Source organism: Propithecus coquereli, unplaced genomic scaffold (genome assembly GCF_000956105.1).
Source record: "Propithecus coquereli isolate 6110/MARCELLA unplaced genomic scaffold, Pcoq_1.0 Scaffold101, whole genome shotgun sequence".
Taxonomy (NCBI): domain Eukaryota; kingdom Metazoa; phylum Chordata; class Mammalia; order Primates; family Indriidae; genus Propithecus; species Propithecus coquereli.
The window spans coordinates 2233544-2250781 of record NW_012133970.1 but is presented as its reverse complement, the minus strand read 5'-3'; the positions used below and the strand labels follow the sequence as shown (position 1 = coordinate 2250781).

The following is a 17238-nucleotide window of genomic DNA, read 5'->3' as shown; positions in this document are numbered from 1 at the left end:
AAAAAAAAACCCTTGCAGATCTGAAAGGATTACATACTCTTTTCGGGAACAAGAAAGCTGGGAAGGAGCTGGAAGGCCATGCCTGTTTCTGCTTGTCTACCCTCTGTTCTACATCAGATCTCTCCGAAGTTGATTGCACTACCAGGACTTCCTCTTGGCACCCCACACTTAGCCTGTGCCCTTCATACCGGCCCTTCCCCAGTGGTCACAAATTAGCTGCCCTTGGGCTAAATCTGTTTGCAGTTGTGTTTTGTTTAGACAGCACAGTTATTGCTGTTTTTTAAATTTGAAATGATTCCAAAAAATAAGACACACATACACATATCCATACATATATACATATATATGTAGAAAGGGAGAAAATAAATATGCACAATATTAACAATTGATGAATTTAAGGAGTAGATGATATACAGGTGTTCATTATACTATTCTTTCAACTTTTCTGTATGTTTGAAATTGTTTAGAATAAAAAGCTGGAAAAACTAAATTTGAATGCCTTTAGAAAGAAAATGTCCTCTCCGGATTACCACACTGTCCATTTTTCCCTACTACAACTTCAGCCTGGTTCCCTCATTTCTAGTACCTCTGGTCCCTAGAGGCATTTGAGTTTGCAATCTCTGGCTCAACTTATAGGTCTTGACTCCTTCTAGATTTCCCTACCTCCTGCATATAAACAGGTCATGGTTTTGGGGGCATGACAGATGTTATTCTCATTCCCACAGACTGAATAAATCATACACCAAGTTTAGTTTTTAGAACAAGTTAAAGACCATAAAAGCTGATGTAATTCCCCACTCCCCTGCAGTGAAGGGTAGCCCTCTCCACCCACCTACCCCCACCCCCACCCAGCAGCTACAGTGACTTTGGCAAGATACTTATCTTGCTAAGATAAAGGCGGAGCCTTGGAAAAGTCAAGCCACACTAGCTAGCTTCTCCCAGAAGATAAGATGAAAAATTTTATGATTCTTTATGACTCTTGTAGTCTCTCTGGCACCAACGGTAAAAAGAGTGGGAAACTAAGATCTTCCAGAAACATCAAGAGGCCAATGGGCTAAACTACTGCATCAAGGATATAGTGTATGAGATGAGTGACTTACCTGGTGGGCACAGGCAGACATTCCTGGACTTGTGAATTAGAAAAAGTCCCTTGAGGGTTCATAGGCCCCAGAAAGTTTGCAGCCAATAAGCTATTCCTCTTTAGGCTGATTGGTTCTTAGTCCCTTATAGTTTAATCCATTGGGGAAACTGAAGCAGCTTCCTAGTTAGTATTTGCCTACCTACATTCCATGATACAACAAATTCTTTCTTTGCAAACTATGGTTTTCACTCCTGCAGCTATCACACAGCACTAAACAGATCCTTGATCTATGCCACCTCTAGCTTGGATATGTCCACACACACAACGTATAGCATGAATTCATCCAATTGTTTAGCACACACAACAAGCTTAAAAGGAACAGGCAAATAGCCAGAGGCAGGCAGGGTAACTTGGGTTTAAGCTGAGGTTGACCAGCGATCCTGCATCACAGGCTGGCCCAGCATGCCAAAGCAGGTGGGGAAATGGCAAGACCCCTGTCTGATTGTTCTAATCACCCAGACAGAGAAATCAAGATCACTTGCCCTTTTGATGTCCACTAATCTTTGACCTAAGACTAAACCTGAATGGTTTCTACTGGCTTGGTCACCTTTTGGAATGACCTTGCTTCTTGGTTTATTCTTGCCTTGACCTCCCTACCTTGCTGACTTCCCAGGTCTTAGAACTTCAACTTGTTTCTTTCTTTTCTTTTTTTTTTTTTTGAGACAGAGTCTCCCTCTGTTGCCCAGGCTAGAGTGCTGTGGCATCAGCCTAGCTCACAGCAGCCTCAAACTCCTGGGCTCAAGTGATCCTCCTTCCTCAGCCTCCCGAGTAGCTGGGACTACAGGTGTGTGCCACCATGCCCAGCTAAGTTTTTCTCTATATATTTTTAGTTGTCCAGCTAATTTCTTTCTATTATTTTAGTAGAGATGGAGGTCTTGCTCTTGCTCAGGCTGGTCTGGAACTCCTGAGCTCAAATGATCCTCCTTCTTTGGCCTCCCGGAGTGCTAGGATTATAGGCATGAGCCACCACACCCGGCCTCAACTTGTTTCTTGAGGTCGAGATTTCCATATGACCAGGCATTGGTTTAGGAGAATGTTCACACCTGTCCATCCTTCCCCTTCTCTGTGACCTGCATTAGCTAGTTGCTGTCCACATCCTATTATGACACTTGAGAGTTTGAGGCTGCTCTCATGAATTCTTATAAGCCAGGGACTGAAGAAAAGGGAAAGAAGAACTCTATCACCAAAGCTGTAGTGTCAAAAAGATACCTTCAACCCTCAGAGAGAGAAGTGAAGGTCAAGGAGGCCAGACTACTAGCTGCTAAGGTGTGATCCAGGGGCAAGACAGTACTTCTCATGTGTACTCTTCTAGAAGGAAATCCCTGCTGGAAAAATATGGATCAATAAAGATAGATAGATAGATAGATGACAGATAGATGATAGATACAAAATATGGATCAATGAAGGTAGATAATATAAAAGAAGGATATCCACGAAACAGCAATGAGAGTATGTCATCAATCAAGGATTATGATTACTACAATTCTATGAGGTTACATTAAAAAAAAAACAAAAGGAAAGGATCAGCATACTTACTAACAACCAGTTCTCCACATTCCCAGGTTTCCTTTTAGCTTTTACTCTTTTACCTATTATTTCATTTTCTCTGATACAATTCAGAGTGGCCAAGACCACCCACATACCAAGAAAATTCCCGGATGCCCCAGATATTCTGGCCTAAGAAATTGTAAAGCACTCACCACTAGTTCAGGTGAAATGATTTAATTTTTTCTCAAGAGGAAAAGAAAGTAATATAAAAGCACGAAAAACCAACATGCTGAGAAAAACAGATTTCTTACCCTAGTTTGTCCTGGGTACAGGCTGACCTCAATGATCCATAGCGTACAAGTCCCATTTTTCAAGGCTTCACTTCAGCCCTGGACTTGGCTTGCATTTGAACAGAATGTTCCCTCCGCTTAAGCTGAGGCGAATGTAAACAGCAGCCCTACCAGGTCTAGTAGGATTTTGGAGGTTTTCACGAAGCCTGCTGTCTTAGTACATTTTGTGTTGCTGTAAACAGAATACCACAGACTGGGTAATTTATTATACAAAGAAAATAAATTTATTTCTTACAGTTCTGGAATCTTGGAAGTCCAAGGTCAAGGGACCCGCATCTGGTGGGGGCCTTCTTTATGCATCAACCTGTGGCAGATGGCAGAAGGGCAGAGAGAGCAAGAGCAAGAGCAAGAAAGGAGCAAACTTGCTTTTATAACAAAGCCACCCTTGTGATAATGAACCCGCACCAGCAATAACAAGCCCACTCCCATGAAAATGACATTAATACATTCATGGGGGCACAGCTCTCACGACCTAATCACCCCTTAAAAGTTCCACCTCTCAACACTGTTGCACTGGAGATTAAGTTTCCAACTCATGAACTTTGGGTGACACATTCAAACCATAGCACCTGTTTGCTGAGGTCAAGCCCTCTCTTCACACCCAGTCATCTGCTTGCACGTAAAGGAGAGTTTCTGATCAGTGACCTTTGACCTACCATTAAAAGATCTAGAGATCTGACCAGAGTGTGGAAGAGACATGCTTAAAAATTAGTGCTTCCTCTGTAACAGAAGATTGATTAAATGAATGATGGCATATCCATACAATGAAATGCTATGTATTGATGTTATGGAAGAAAATTAACATGAAAAATGCCCACAATATACCTTTGGTGAAAAAGCGGATTACAAAATGGAACATAGAGTATGATCCCAATTTGGTTAATAAATTATATGTAACCAACGTTTCTTGAGATTTTAATATGAGCACATATATGAGCAAGGCACTGAGCAAAGTGCTTTACATAAATTATTTTAACTTCATGACAGCCCTATGATATGGGTAGGTATTATAATTATCTGTTTATGTATGAAGAAACTGAGGCATTAAGAGGTTAAGTCATTTGCCATAGTTCACTAAAGTGGCAGAGCCAAGATATAGAGCTAGATTTGTTGGACTTAAGAGCCCAAACTCTTAACAGTGACACTACATCTATGCCTATATTTGCATAGAAAAAAAAGTCAAGAAAGATGCCAGGATAGCAGTTAGCAGTGGTTATTTCTGGATGGTGGGATTATGAGTGAGTTTTGTTCCCTTTGTACTTTCCTGAGTACTCCGAAAATTTGATGATTTACATGGATTATTTTCATAATCAAGATAAATAATAAATCAATTTCCATTTTGCAAAAAGCAAACAAGCCATTGTTAAGGTGTAGGCAGCAAAACACTGAGGAGTGGGGGTAGCTTAATTATTTCAAGAACTCTGGAAATCCCTACATGGCCCTAGCATTGTCTACAATGAATAAATAATATGTTTGCAGAACATGTTTTTTTTAAGGCATGTAAATACTGTCATGATATATACACATAGTGGCTTTAGCTTGTTATACGTTTCTCAATCAATTGATGTTAAAAATACTACTATTGTCATGTGGAGGTCCATGACATTTTAAACATTAAAATACTAAGGCAATTGGGCTCTTGTGCTAAAAAGGAAAATATATATACAGATCAAGTCTCTATAGCTTGAGTGTCTTCTCAACAACCTACCTCCTTTATTTCAGGGGCAGGGGAGGAGGAAATAAAGGAGAAAAACTGATAATTCACACATTAGTAAAAGTTAACCCAGGAGGCTTGCTTCCTGGAGAAGACAATTTACAAAGATGAGAGAGTGGAGAGGAAGTTGAGGCAGGCCCAGAATATCCTACTCGGAAAAGACAGGTGCTCATCTCCCCTGTACTGCCAGGGGCAAGTCCCTACCTTCAACCAGAGGGATGTCAACTCATCAGTAGGGCAGTGGTGCTGCAAGACCTGAGCACTAACATTTGCTGTAGAGCCAGGCTGATATCCAGTCAGCCGGAAGACCTGGAGTGGGAGGGCAGGAGAGGCAAAGGACGCAGAACTTTCTTTTGCCAAACTGCCTCAAAGGTCAGCACTTGCCTTCCTTTCTCTCATTCTTTCTTCTCCCCTTTTGTAATGTGTCTCTTATCTTCTGTTTCCGTACAGCCTCTTGTCCCTCACTCAAGTCCCTAGGACATATGCCTCCAAAGGACTCCAGTGATCTCATTACATGTAAGAAGCCATCCGATCACAGACTTCAAACTAAGACACTTACTGATTGTTCACTTAACACTGAGGGCCAAGGACTTTCCAGGCACTAGAGGCAGATACACTGACAAAAATATATGGCCCCAACCCCTTTAGAAGCCTACAATCTTCAGGTAGAAAAAGCAAAAAACAAAAACAAAACCATACACAAACAACCCAATTTGCTTTAATGGGCATAAATTTACAACAAGATAAGAGATGGAGTCAGAGAGAGAAATGAAGGCTTTGCAGAGCCTGTTGCTGAAGCCTGGAAGACCGGCTTACTCCAAAGAAAAACAGGCTTCAATAAGTCAATGGCATGGGAAAAAAAGAAGGATAGAAAGGGAGATGGCTCTATATTAAAAACAAATTAAGATCTTGCTAAAGGGATCAAACCTGAATCCGGTCCAGTTTTTGAATCTAGCTGCAAATCTGTGGGAAATACAGAGAACATGCTGAAGTGCACTAAGTATGAGATAAGCAAAACCCAGACTGTGGGAGATTCTACAGGTCAAATGCCATGGGTTCTTCAACAGCCAAATCACAAGGAAAGGAAAGAGGTTGGGGGGGGGAACCTGTAGATTAAAACAGACAAAAGTGCTAAAGTCATGAAAGACAAAGAAAGACTGAGAAACTGTCACAGATTGGAGGAGACAAAGGAGACGTGATGGTTAAATGCAATGTAGAATCCCAGTGGGATCCTGGAACAGAAAATGGACGTTAGTGGGAAAATTGGTGCAATCCAAATAAAGCCTGGAATTTAGTTAATAGAAATGCACCAATATTGGTTTCTTAGTTGTGATAAATATACCATGGTTACATAAGATGTTGACATAAAAGGGAAGCTGAGTGAAAGGTACAGGGGACTCTCTGTACTATCTCTGCAACTCTCCCATAAATCTAAAATTATTCCAAAATAAAAAGCAAAATAAAAAGAGAAAACTTGAAGGACATACCAATTTTTTGAATGAGCAAGACTAAACCACAGTCATTAGGGAAGTACATTTGGGTAAGAAAACCATGGAAATGCAAAGAAAAGATGACTCTAAATGTCAGGATAATGGTTGCTTAGGGAGGAGAAAGAGGGTTGTAATTGGAATGGGCACATGGAAGAGTGTTCTAGGGTGGGTAGTAAAGTTCATTTTCCTTTAACTAGTGGCGGTTACAAGGTGTTTGTCTTATAATAATTCATTAAGCCATACATTTAAGTGATTTTCTGTATCTGGATTCTATTTTAATATGGAGAGGGAGAGAGAGAGAGAGACAGAGAGAGAGAGACTTAAGAGACATAACATCCAAATACAGTCAGTGGACCTTGCTTAGATTCTGATTCATATTAACCAACTATAAAAAGACATTTGAATATGCACTGGGTATTAGATATTGTTAGGGAATTATTAAATTCATGAGGATGATAGTGTTATTGTTATGGAAGTAAATATCTGTATTTTTTGTAGACTCATATTTAGGGGTGAAATGACATGCTATCTTAGAATTGTTTTAAAATACTCCAAGAAAAAAAGCGTGGGGAGATAGATGAAACAAGTATGGCAAAATGTTAATAGTTGTTGAAGATGAACATGAAATAAAAATTCATTGCATTCTCTCGTTTTGTGTTTGGGAATTTTTATAATAAAAAGTTAAAGGAGTGCAGCCCCAAACCAGGCCGCGTTAGGGCAACAGACACCTAGTCCCGAGTGTTGTTCGCCACCCCATGAATACCCAGCATTCCCTTCCCATCAGTCACCCCCCTAAGGTCACAACCCCTACAGTCTCTGAGTAGCCTGTGAGAGAAGTGCTTCCCTTTCTCTGGGTCTCTGTGTCACTCAAACTGGATGGCAGCCATTCTCACCTTTCTCTAACCTGATGTCCTAATAATCCTAGGAAAGAGAGTCAAAGGGCGATGGGGCTGGGCCAGAACTGATGGGCAGTCCTTGCAGTTCAGAGTCTTCCCCCGACAGTGGGTGGGGGGTGGGGGCAGCGGGCAGGTGCAAACTCCTCATAGTCATACGCATTCACTATCCAGTGAGCTTCCAGAGGCTGGTGACTCCTTTGGTTGGAACACTGTTCTGGGATTTTTGCCTCCCTCAGTCTCCTGGGCATCATGCCTCATTCCAAGCAGCCTAAACATTTCCACAGTTTGATGCTTCTTCAGTGGCCTTTGAGCTACCTGTCCATCTGTGAGTACCAACCGAGAAGTGCATAGCAAGAAGCCAGAGTCAGAGGCCGGGGTCAGATCTGGGGTGATTTTTATGGTCATAGGAAGTCTTACCTCGGGCCTTTTGATCATCTGAGATGGTGCTAGAGAGTAAAATCAAGGAGTCTCGAGTTCCATGAATGCCCTGGAGAAGGAAGAGATAGAGCCCCAGGGCAGTGAGAACAGGCAGGGGGGTAGAAGAGGGTCATGATGGATATGAGTAGATATAGTTAATTTCAGACACTTCCTTACCCTTACTATCTAGAAAGGAAAAAGTGAGGCCCAGGGAATGCTCCCTTATGATCATGGGGAGTGGGACATTAGCATTCCAGACTTAAAGAAGTATAGCATATATTTAAGCCATAGAATTGTCCACTCTGGGAAGGGGTAGGAGGTAGCACGGGGAAAGACAGAGGCAGTGGAAGGTACGGTGAATGGGTAAGAGGACAAGAATGGTGGATAGGAAACAGTAGAGGGAAACAGTAGAGGGATGCAGATGACGGGTGGGCAGGGTGTAGGAAGATATGGGTAGTGTAGGGGCAAGGGAGTGGCTTAGCAAGGGTTCAGGGATGATGGATAGGGAGGGAGACAGAAGACAAAAGAAAAAAGAGGGTCGCCAAATGGGGGCAGGAGGGAAAAAGCCGGTGGCAAGCACAGAGCAGGAGTAGAGGGATGGTGTCTGGACAGAGAGTCAGGTGGACAGGGACGACAGGTAGGCAGAGAAATAGGGCTTGTGTACGTAGATACTAGAGAACATTTTTGAAGGAAAAGTGGACGTGGATGATGGATAGACAGGACCTGGATTGTGCTCAGGGCCAGAACCAAAGGTGTGGGTGTTATGGGGGGCTGGTAATGAGACTGGACATGGTCAAGTTCTACTCCCAGCACAAATTTGGTTTGACCTAGTCCCTCGTCAGTTTGGATCTTGCAGCCGTTGTTCATTTACCTGATGTTTACATCTTTGTGGCCACTACCAGCACTTTACTTTGCCTGGTTTTTCCTGGACTGGAAGATCCCAGAGCAAGGTAAGACTCATGGACCTACAAAGAAAAATACTCTACTTTAACCTGCAACCAGGCAGTCCCACTCACCATGCCACGGGGCCTCTCATTCAAGTTCTCAGAGCCACAGGAGCTGGGCCAGACAGGACCATTCTGGAGTCTCTTCCTTCCCCGCCTCGCTAGCAGAGCCTTAGTCTCTCTGTGCTGCTAGAAAAGTACCAGTCGGTGGGAGGTATTAGGAAGCACACACTGACATCATCGCATACTGGTATTTTTGTCTCAGGTGGCAGGCGTTCAGCCAGGGTAAGGAACTGGTGTGTCTGGACCTACATCAAGGACTATTTCCCCATTACAGTGTCTCTTCCCCAGTGTCCCTCACAGTCCCCCCGGGCATTTATACCAAATGACTAGGGTTGTCCAGAAGGAAGATGAGCCAACATTCCTTCTGAGCACTCTATACTCTGCTACAATACTTTGGACAGCCTTGGCATGACCCGCCAGATGACACAGGCAGAGACAAGTACAGTTCAGTTCAGTTTAATAGACACTGATAGAAAGTCTACTCTGGAACACATGTTAGGGGTACAGAGAAGTGGCTAGGACGTGATTCTCTGCCATCAAGGAGCTCATATCTAATGGGGAGGATAGACGAGAATATGATTATAGTTTGGTACAAGGTACTTAGGCAGATAAGTAGAAGGGGGTTGGGTGGAAACCATAACCAGGAAGAGATTTCAGGACTGTACTGCTAGGCTGATCGTCGGGGCACTCTTTGGAGTAGACAACAAACACTGCCCTGATTTTTAGAGCAGAGCTTCCCAACCTTTTTCACATAATGGTGCTCTTAAAAAATGATAAATTGCATGAAATGCACTGACATAGATGGCCAAGACCACTTGCAGCCACAGGCAGGAGGCCTGGCATTTCTAGCTGCCCCAGATCCTACCTTGTTGCCGAGGGCTGAGGAGATCAATATGTCAGCCTCCTGAAAGCCACTCATGGTCTATCTATTGGAAAGTTCTGCCTTAGAGAGCACCCTAATCCCTGAAGTGTCATCACCCTTGCTTCCCCATGTGATCTCATCCCACCCCCTCTGGCATTTCTCTCCAGGGCTGCAGATCCTGAAGACTAAAGAACTATCACCTGAGCACAACTACCTCATGGGGGTTCACTCCCATGGCCTCCTGACCTTTGGCGCCTTCTGCAACTTCTGCACTGAGGCCACAGGCTTCTCGAAGACCTTCCCAGGCATCACTCCTCACTTGGCCACGCTGTCCTGGTTCTTCAAGATCCCGTTTATTAGGGATTACCTCATGGCCAAAGGTGTTTCTGACCTTATTTACTGGTGCATTTCTCTGCTTGGAAATGCACCCTTTTAAGCCTCGTCCCCTCCTCCCCACCCTACCCCCGTGTCATCATAAATAGTACTCAAAAGCATATGTTCTGGAGCTAAACTGCCTGGGTGTGAATCCTGGCTCTGCCACTTGTGTGGTCTTGAGCAAACTAGCCTCAGTTTCCTCCTCCGTAAAGCAGTGCTGATGATAGTAGCCCAGCCTCACATGTGGTCTGATGATTAAATGAGATGATGCAAGGAAAGCATTCAACATCACGCCCGCCTGCCACGGGGGATGTGCTCAATAATAATAGCTGTTGCCTAGTAAAAGACGAAAGATTTATATGATCTGAAGAGAAACCAGAGTTGCTATTATTGGAAAAGAAAAAGGTAGAATTATAGCTGAGATTCAGAAAGTCCTTCGGGTTATCTCACTGAAAACTTCCCTGCTGTAGTTTCAACTCAGTGTCTCCTGCAAAATAGAGACAGTGCCTCAACATAAGCTGTGTTCTGTTTGTCCACAGCCTTCTCTTCTCCACACCCTTAAGTCCCATCTCACTGAGCCTTTTCTCCTAGCGCCCGTGGCGATAGAGGGCACATGAACAAGCCAGTGAAGAGCAGAGAGGAGGGCGATGCCTCTTAGCCATTTTCTCCTCTCCTGATCATTTTGCTCCTTGATTCTCATGCAGGTGTGTGCCCCGTGAGCCAGCCAGCCATCAACTATCTGCTGAGCCACGGTACTGGCAACCTCGTGGGCATTATAGTGGGAGGTGTGGGAGAGGCCCTGCAAAATGTGCCCAACGCCACCACCCTCATCCTCCAGAAGCGCAAGGGGTTCGTGTGCACAGCCCTCCAGCACGGGTAGGTACTCTCCCCAGAGAGGGAGTGGGCGGCCTTCTCTGAGCAGCATGACCCTGTAGGTGATGCCAGGATGTATGAATCAGACCCAATTCTTGCCCTCAAGGAACTTACCACTGAGTAGAAGTGATGGGTGTAGAATTTTTAAAAGGTTTTGGTCATCCACTCCTTCTGAGCTAGCTGGACCAGTTCCCAGGAAGCCAAGCCATAAACCCAGGTTCAATATCATGGGGGATCGGGCTAGGGCCGCCCTGGCATATAGATGATGCCACGTTATCTCTATCAATACTGATAACCACACCTGTCTGTTAACGGTAAGTGCAAGTGGCAGAACAGCATGATGAGTGTGAGTGCAGGATCTGGAGTCAGGGGCCTGATTTAAAATCCTGGCTCTGTGACTCCACGCACTCTGGGACAGGGTACTCAACCATTCTGAGCCTTGGTGTTTTGCATCGCCATAATGTGGCTACTGGTAATTGTGCCTACTCCATAGGGTGATTGTGGGATTGAAATGAATTCATCCACACAGATCACCTATCATGTCCTGGCACACAGGAAGAGATCAGTAAATGTTGGCCACTCTGACTTAGGGGTGAAGAGCAGGAGCCCAATGCTGGATCTGTGGGGTGACCCATCAGGTCAGCAGGCCAGCTCACTGGACACAGGGACAATTGTCCTACTGCAGACTCAGAGAAGAGGGGAGCATTTCTTCTATGGACCTTGCCTGAGGGACCTGTTCATCAGTTTGGAGCATAATGCAGGGGACAGAGTTCTGAGCTGGGAAGGAAGAGTCCTGGGTTCTAATCCAGGTCCTGCCACTCACCGACTGCCTGAATGACCTTCCCCTTCTGAACCTGTGCTTCTGAATCCCCCACTGTGTCCTCCGCTGCCTTTGCTGTGAGGAACCAGTAAGGTAATATATATCACAGTGCTGAGAGATTGTTCTAGCAACTCATTAAAGATTTGTGTAAGAGAAACTGTGTTTTCTTTACCCTTCTCTCACTCAAGGAACTTAAGGAGCCCGATTCTCTACCTAGGGCACTGTTCAGGGTGGATTCACATGGTCCATGGAAGGAAAACAACTTTTCTCTAATCCCATGACCCAAGGACAGAATACGTTATGCACAGCTCCCCTGGGTGAGGGGCATATCATATACAGGATGCGCATCTATGCGAAAGTATCATCTTCTCTGTGCTTTCCACTAATAGCAGCAGAGTCGGATATTCCCCTCCTTGACACCTCCTGGGAGCTTTTCATGATGTGGGTCTCTGGGGATCTCTGCCCAACTCCTTTTCCCTCCGTACACCCCCATATCTTGCCCTTGTAATCCTGGCCCAGAGACAGCACTCTCGCTGGCCTTGAAAATTTCAGGACAAGAGACATTAAATAGGGAAGCCCCGTTTAGTGCAAGAGGAAATGGTTTATGTCACCAGGATTTTAACAGAATAGATGGGGGCCTGACGGTGAATAAACGTTTATCCAGGGTGGGTCCCATTCTAGCCTGTGTTTGGGAAATAAATCAGGGTTTTCCTACAGGGCTCATCTGGTCCCCACCTTCACTTTTGGAGAAACCAAGGTGTATGAGCAAGTGCCGTTTCATGAGGACAGCTGGATGTACAAGTTCCAGAGCTGCTTCCGCCGTGTCTTTGGTTTCTACTTTTGTGTCTTCTATGGACAAGGTCTCTGCCAAGGCTCCACTGGGCTCCTGCCATACTCCTGGACTATTGTCACTGTGGATGAGTGCTGCTCTCAGCCTCAAGGCCACCTCAGCTTTCTCAACATCAGCCCCAGCCCACCCCCACCAAAGAAGAGGGCAGCAGAAGGCCAGAAGCTGGGAGCCGACTTGGGGTGAGAGAAGGTCAGGCCCAAGGAAGGAAAAGGAGGTTAAAGGAAGAGGAGGGTCTAACACCTTCCCTTTCTGTTTTCTCATCTCTCTTGGCAGTCGGAGAGCCCCTGCCGCTGCCCAAAATTGAAAAGCCACGCCAGGAGATGGTGGACAAATACCATGCGCTCTATATGGGTGCTCTGCACAAACTGTTTGACCAGCATAAGACCCAGTATGGCTGCTCCGAGACCCAAAAGCTTCTTTTCCTGTGACCAAAGGGACCGCGTGCCCAAGAGCACAGGAGTGCCTGCTACTAACCAAAGAGAGGCCTGGAGGAGGAAGGGCGAGGAGGGAGGCCGTGTGTGGTAGAGGAGAGCATTAGGAACTCTTCCCTGGCCTCCTTGCCACATAGCCCTTGCAGGAGTTCTCACTGAGGAGCTTCACTCAGTAATTCCTCAAAGGGGGGTCCTCCTGGCTGTCCTCTCTAACCCCGACACCCCAGGTCTTAAAGGACTCCTGAAGGTGTGAAATGATGGCCAGGCTGTTTTGTTTTGTTTTCAGTCTTAATACAATTTCAACATTGAGATGTAATTCACAGACCATAAACTTAATATGTTTGAAATATAAAATTTAGTGGTGTTTAGTATATTCGCAAAGTTGTGCAACCACCACCACTATCTATTTTAGAATGTTTTTAGCACCCCAAAAAGAAACCCAGTACACATTAGCATTCACTGCCCATTCCCCCATCTCCCCCAGCCTCTGAGCAGCCACTGATCTACTTTCTGTCTCTGTGGATTTGCCAATTCTGAACAATTGTATAAATGGAACCCTATAATACGTGGTCTTTGGTGACTGGCCTCTTTCTCTTAGCATGTTTTCAAGGTTCATCCATGTCGTAGCGTGTACCAGTGTTTCATTCCTTTTTATGGCTGCATAATACTTCATTGTATTAATATTTTGTTCATCAATTCACCAGTTGATGGCCATTTGGGTTGTTTCCACTTTTTGGCTATTATGAATAGTGTTGCCATAAACATTTATGTACATAAACGTTTTTGTGCCATAATCTGCTGCCCTCAAATGTAAAGGTTTGCCTTATGCCCACACCACTGACAGAGAACAGGTAGGACAGCTAAAAGGTATTCTACTCAGGATCATTTTCCAGTCGGCACAGGCATTTCCCATAGGCCTTGTCCTCATAATGATCCTCTGACTTCACGGTCCCAAGGTACTCACAACCATCCTGGCAGCCAGCTGTGGGGAATGCACTCAGTATCTATGTTTTAAATCCTTACCAAATTCTGTTTAAAAGTTTTTCCTAAAGCTGTATTCTGAGAATTTTAAAAAGAGTAAATAAAAATACAGATGTCTCTCCCTTCGCAAGGCAAGCAACGAGAGGCACATTTAAAAAAATAGCAAATGACCAAAAGTTAAAAGACCATTTGGACTACTAGCCTTTTTTCTTTGCTAGTGGCCTTGGGTGGGGTCTCGCCCTCTTCTTTCACTTTACACTCTTTCAGGTCTGAAATATCTATTTCTAACCCAGATTTTCCTCCTAAACAACAGCCCAATATATCTAATTTACCTATCTCCGACAACCTCAACATACCCAATACCAGGCAAACCGTCTTCCTCCTCCCAATCTTACATCTTAGCACCAAGTCCTATCAATCGTACCACCTTAATGTTAATCCAACCTGTCCCCTCTCTCCTTCTCCACTGTCGCAACCTAGTCAAGGCCCTCATCAACATTCCTACACCATTGCCACTCCTTCTAGTAAAGTCCTCTGTAATCGACCCATTCATCATACTAATTCAAGGGCAATCTTGCTAAAAACGTAAATCTGACTTGTCATTCCTCTGCTTAAAATCCTTTCTTGCTCCTACAGTGCCTCTACCAGAATATCCTACATTGTGCTCTGGATGCCATTAATGATCCTCAAATGTTAATGAATATTGCACAGGAAAAAAATAGTTCTGTGGTAAAATAAGTGTAGGAGATGTTGGATTAAACAAAGTTAGACAGATGTATTTATTGAAGTATTTTCAGAGCCTTTAGTACACTAATGGGCATTGTGACTTTTGAAAAGGGAGTATTTAGTATTTCCCAAACTTATCTGACAATGGAAACTTTGCATCAAATATCACTTATTAACATCTCATGGAACATAGAGTTCCTTTAAATACAGTCTTGGAAATGCCGACCCACTGCTAGTAATATAGGGAAGGTGGCTGATTTGATTTGGGAGACTATCAGATTGGGTGAGGCCTTTATGGGAGAAGTGGGACTCATAGGGCAGATTGAAACCTCATAGGGGGTGATCAGAAGGTAGCTGAATAAAAGAGGAATTGGATTTGAATTGTTCCCACCTGTTTGGGTTGTTTCTTCTAGGATGAGGAAATGAGAGCAGAGTTTTCCAGAAAAGTCTCAAGGGCACACGTGTGAATGAGGCTATCTGTGTTTCATGGCCATGGCTTCCCGGAAGAGTAAAAGAACAGAGGGATGGCAATTTAAGCCTTTGCTTTCTTATCAGCCTTGGCCACTTGCTCCTCCTCAAAAATTCACTCCCCCTGTATCTTTTCTCCTCACCCTCACCCTCTCCCCAACAATGCAATCTCTCCTTCTCCCTCTCCCTGTCCCCATCTCTCTCTAAATAGTTTTGAGATACCCTAATACCCTACGTATCTGCTCCATACTCTGGATGTCACCGTGACTTTTTATGTGGTGATCATCAAGGGAACTAATCAGTAGGACTTAATCATGGTATGTGAGGGTGCAAAGGAACATTTCCAAAAAGTGGCCAGGATGGCGAGCCCTAGTGGACCAAATGGTCAGGGATTGGTCTGAGGTAACCGTGGAGGCAGAAAGTGAGCCCAGAGATGTCCAGAGGGCTGCCCCACAGAGGGCCACCAATGAAGGCTCCTCACGCTCTGGCCACTATTAATCGTTTTGGCCTTATCTCCAATCACTCCCTATCATGATCCAAAGTAGTACACTGGACATGTTTTCTGAACATTTTCACCTCCCTTTGCCTTTGCTCATGTTCTCTCTACATGGTAAAGCCTGTTCATCTCTTAAGCCCCTATCAAATAATCACCTTCTCAGTGAAGCCTTCACCAGGCAGAATGAATTACCCCTTCCTTCATTCTTCCATACCCTTTGAGAGGGAGTGATTGGAGATAAAGGTTGAAAAGTATGGAGCTGAATACTACAATAAATAATGTAGACTAGGCTGTCAAATGATAAGAATTTAGCAGGGCAAGGAATTACATTTTCTTTATAAGTATACACGAGTCACTCACAGCTATTTATGTATTTGAAAATAAAAATTCTCTTATTAAATAAGATTTTTTAAAGGCACAAATTCTACCTACCATACTCACAGGATACGATACAGTAAACTTAGAAATAAATAATAAATATAGAATTAGAGTTGGCAACTGAATGGTAATAAACAATGTTCTCCTGACAACTGGCTCAGAAAAGAACTTTAAAACAATAGTGGAATATGTTAGGGGAAACAGTACAATGTAAATACAGCATGTTCAAGTGTATGAAAATACAAAATGATCCTGGAGCATCTCAAAGTGTCAGAAAGCAAAGAAGTACTCAAAAAACAAAAGAATTCAAGTGTGTCAAAGGGACATAGGAACAACCTGAGAAAGCTCTCAATGGCCAAAGCTGGAACAATTTGAACAACAAGATAAATAAAATAGCATGTTATTGTGATCCAAAGTATAAAATATACATGCAGAAGTCCATATTGAGATAAATTATTGAATAAACAATAAATGATGCCAGGCACGGTGGCTCACGCCTGTAATCCTAGCTCTCTGGGAGGCTGAGGCGGGAGGATTGTTTGAGTTCAGAAGTTCGAGACCAGCCTGAGCAAGAGCAAGACCCCGTCTCTACTAAAAATAGAAAGAAATTGGCCAAACAACTAAAAATAGAAAAAATTAGCTGGGCATAGCAGCGCATGCCTGTAGTCCCAGCTACTTGGGAGGCTGAGGCAGAAGGATTGCTTGAGCCCAGGAGTTTGAGGTTGCTGTGAGCTAGGCTGACGCCACGGCACTCACTCTAGTCGGGGAAACAAAGCGAGATTCTGTCTCAAAAACAACAAAAAAACCCCACACAACACCCCCCCAAAACAATAAATGATTGAATAAACAGATGAATGGTGGGAAAGGGACAAATCTTTACAGAAGAATTACAAATATTACTTATAGATACTTCCCCTCTAGGAGACAGAGCTTAACCCGCTCCCCACCCCCAAACACGGGCTGGACCAGCAGTCCTTTACCTTTTTGACACCAGAGACCTGTTTCATGGCAGACGATTTTTCAGGCGGGGTTGGGGGGAGGTCAGGTGGCGATGCTCAGCCAGTTCCTAACAGGCCGCCGCTGGGCCAGACAGCAACTCGGTTGCAAAGAATAGAGTGTGGAGAGGGAAAAAGAGTAACTTTACGATGGAGAAACCAGGCAAACACTACCTTAACCCCGCAATCAAGGTTAACATCACAAGTGATGAGTCATGTTGATATCTTGAGATGAGACACTTTACCTCTTTACTGTTCTCCAATCCCGTAAACCCAGTCTAATTATGGCAAAAACATCAGAGAAGCCCAAATTGAGGGATATTTTACAAAATACCTGACCAGTATTCCTCAAAATCATCAAAGTGATGAAAACAAGGAAAGACTAAGAAACTGCCGCAGGCCAGAGGAAACTAAAAAGACATAACGTCTAAATGCAATGTGGTACACTGAATTGCGTGCTGGAACAGAAAAAAGATATGA

General features: G+C 44.1%; 1 protein-coding gene across 1 annotated transcript; it reads left to right on the top strand.

Annotated features, from left to right (window-relative positions):
* The first annotated feature begins 7328 nt into the window (after positions 1-7328).
* Positions 7329-12711, top strand: AWAT1 (acyl-CoA wax alcohol acyltransferase 1). Its single transcript, XM_012643436.1, has 7 exons — positions 7329-7404; positions 8339-8446; positions 8706-8776; positions 9541-9745; positions 10445-10616; positions 12151-12348; positions 12555-12711. Exons 1-7 carry the CDS (start codon positions 7329-7331, stop codon positions 12709-12711), a joined length of 987 nt encoding a protein of 328 aa, XP_012498890.1.
* Positions 12712-17238: the final 4527 nt, after the last annotated feature.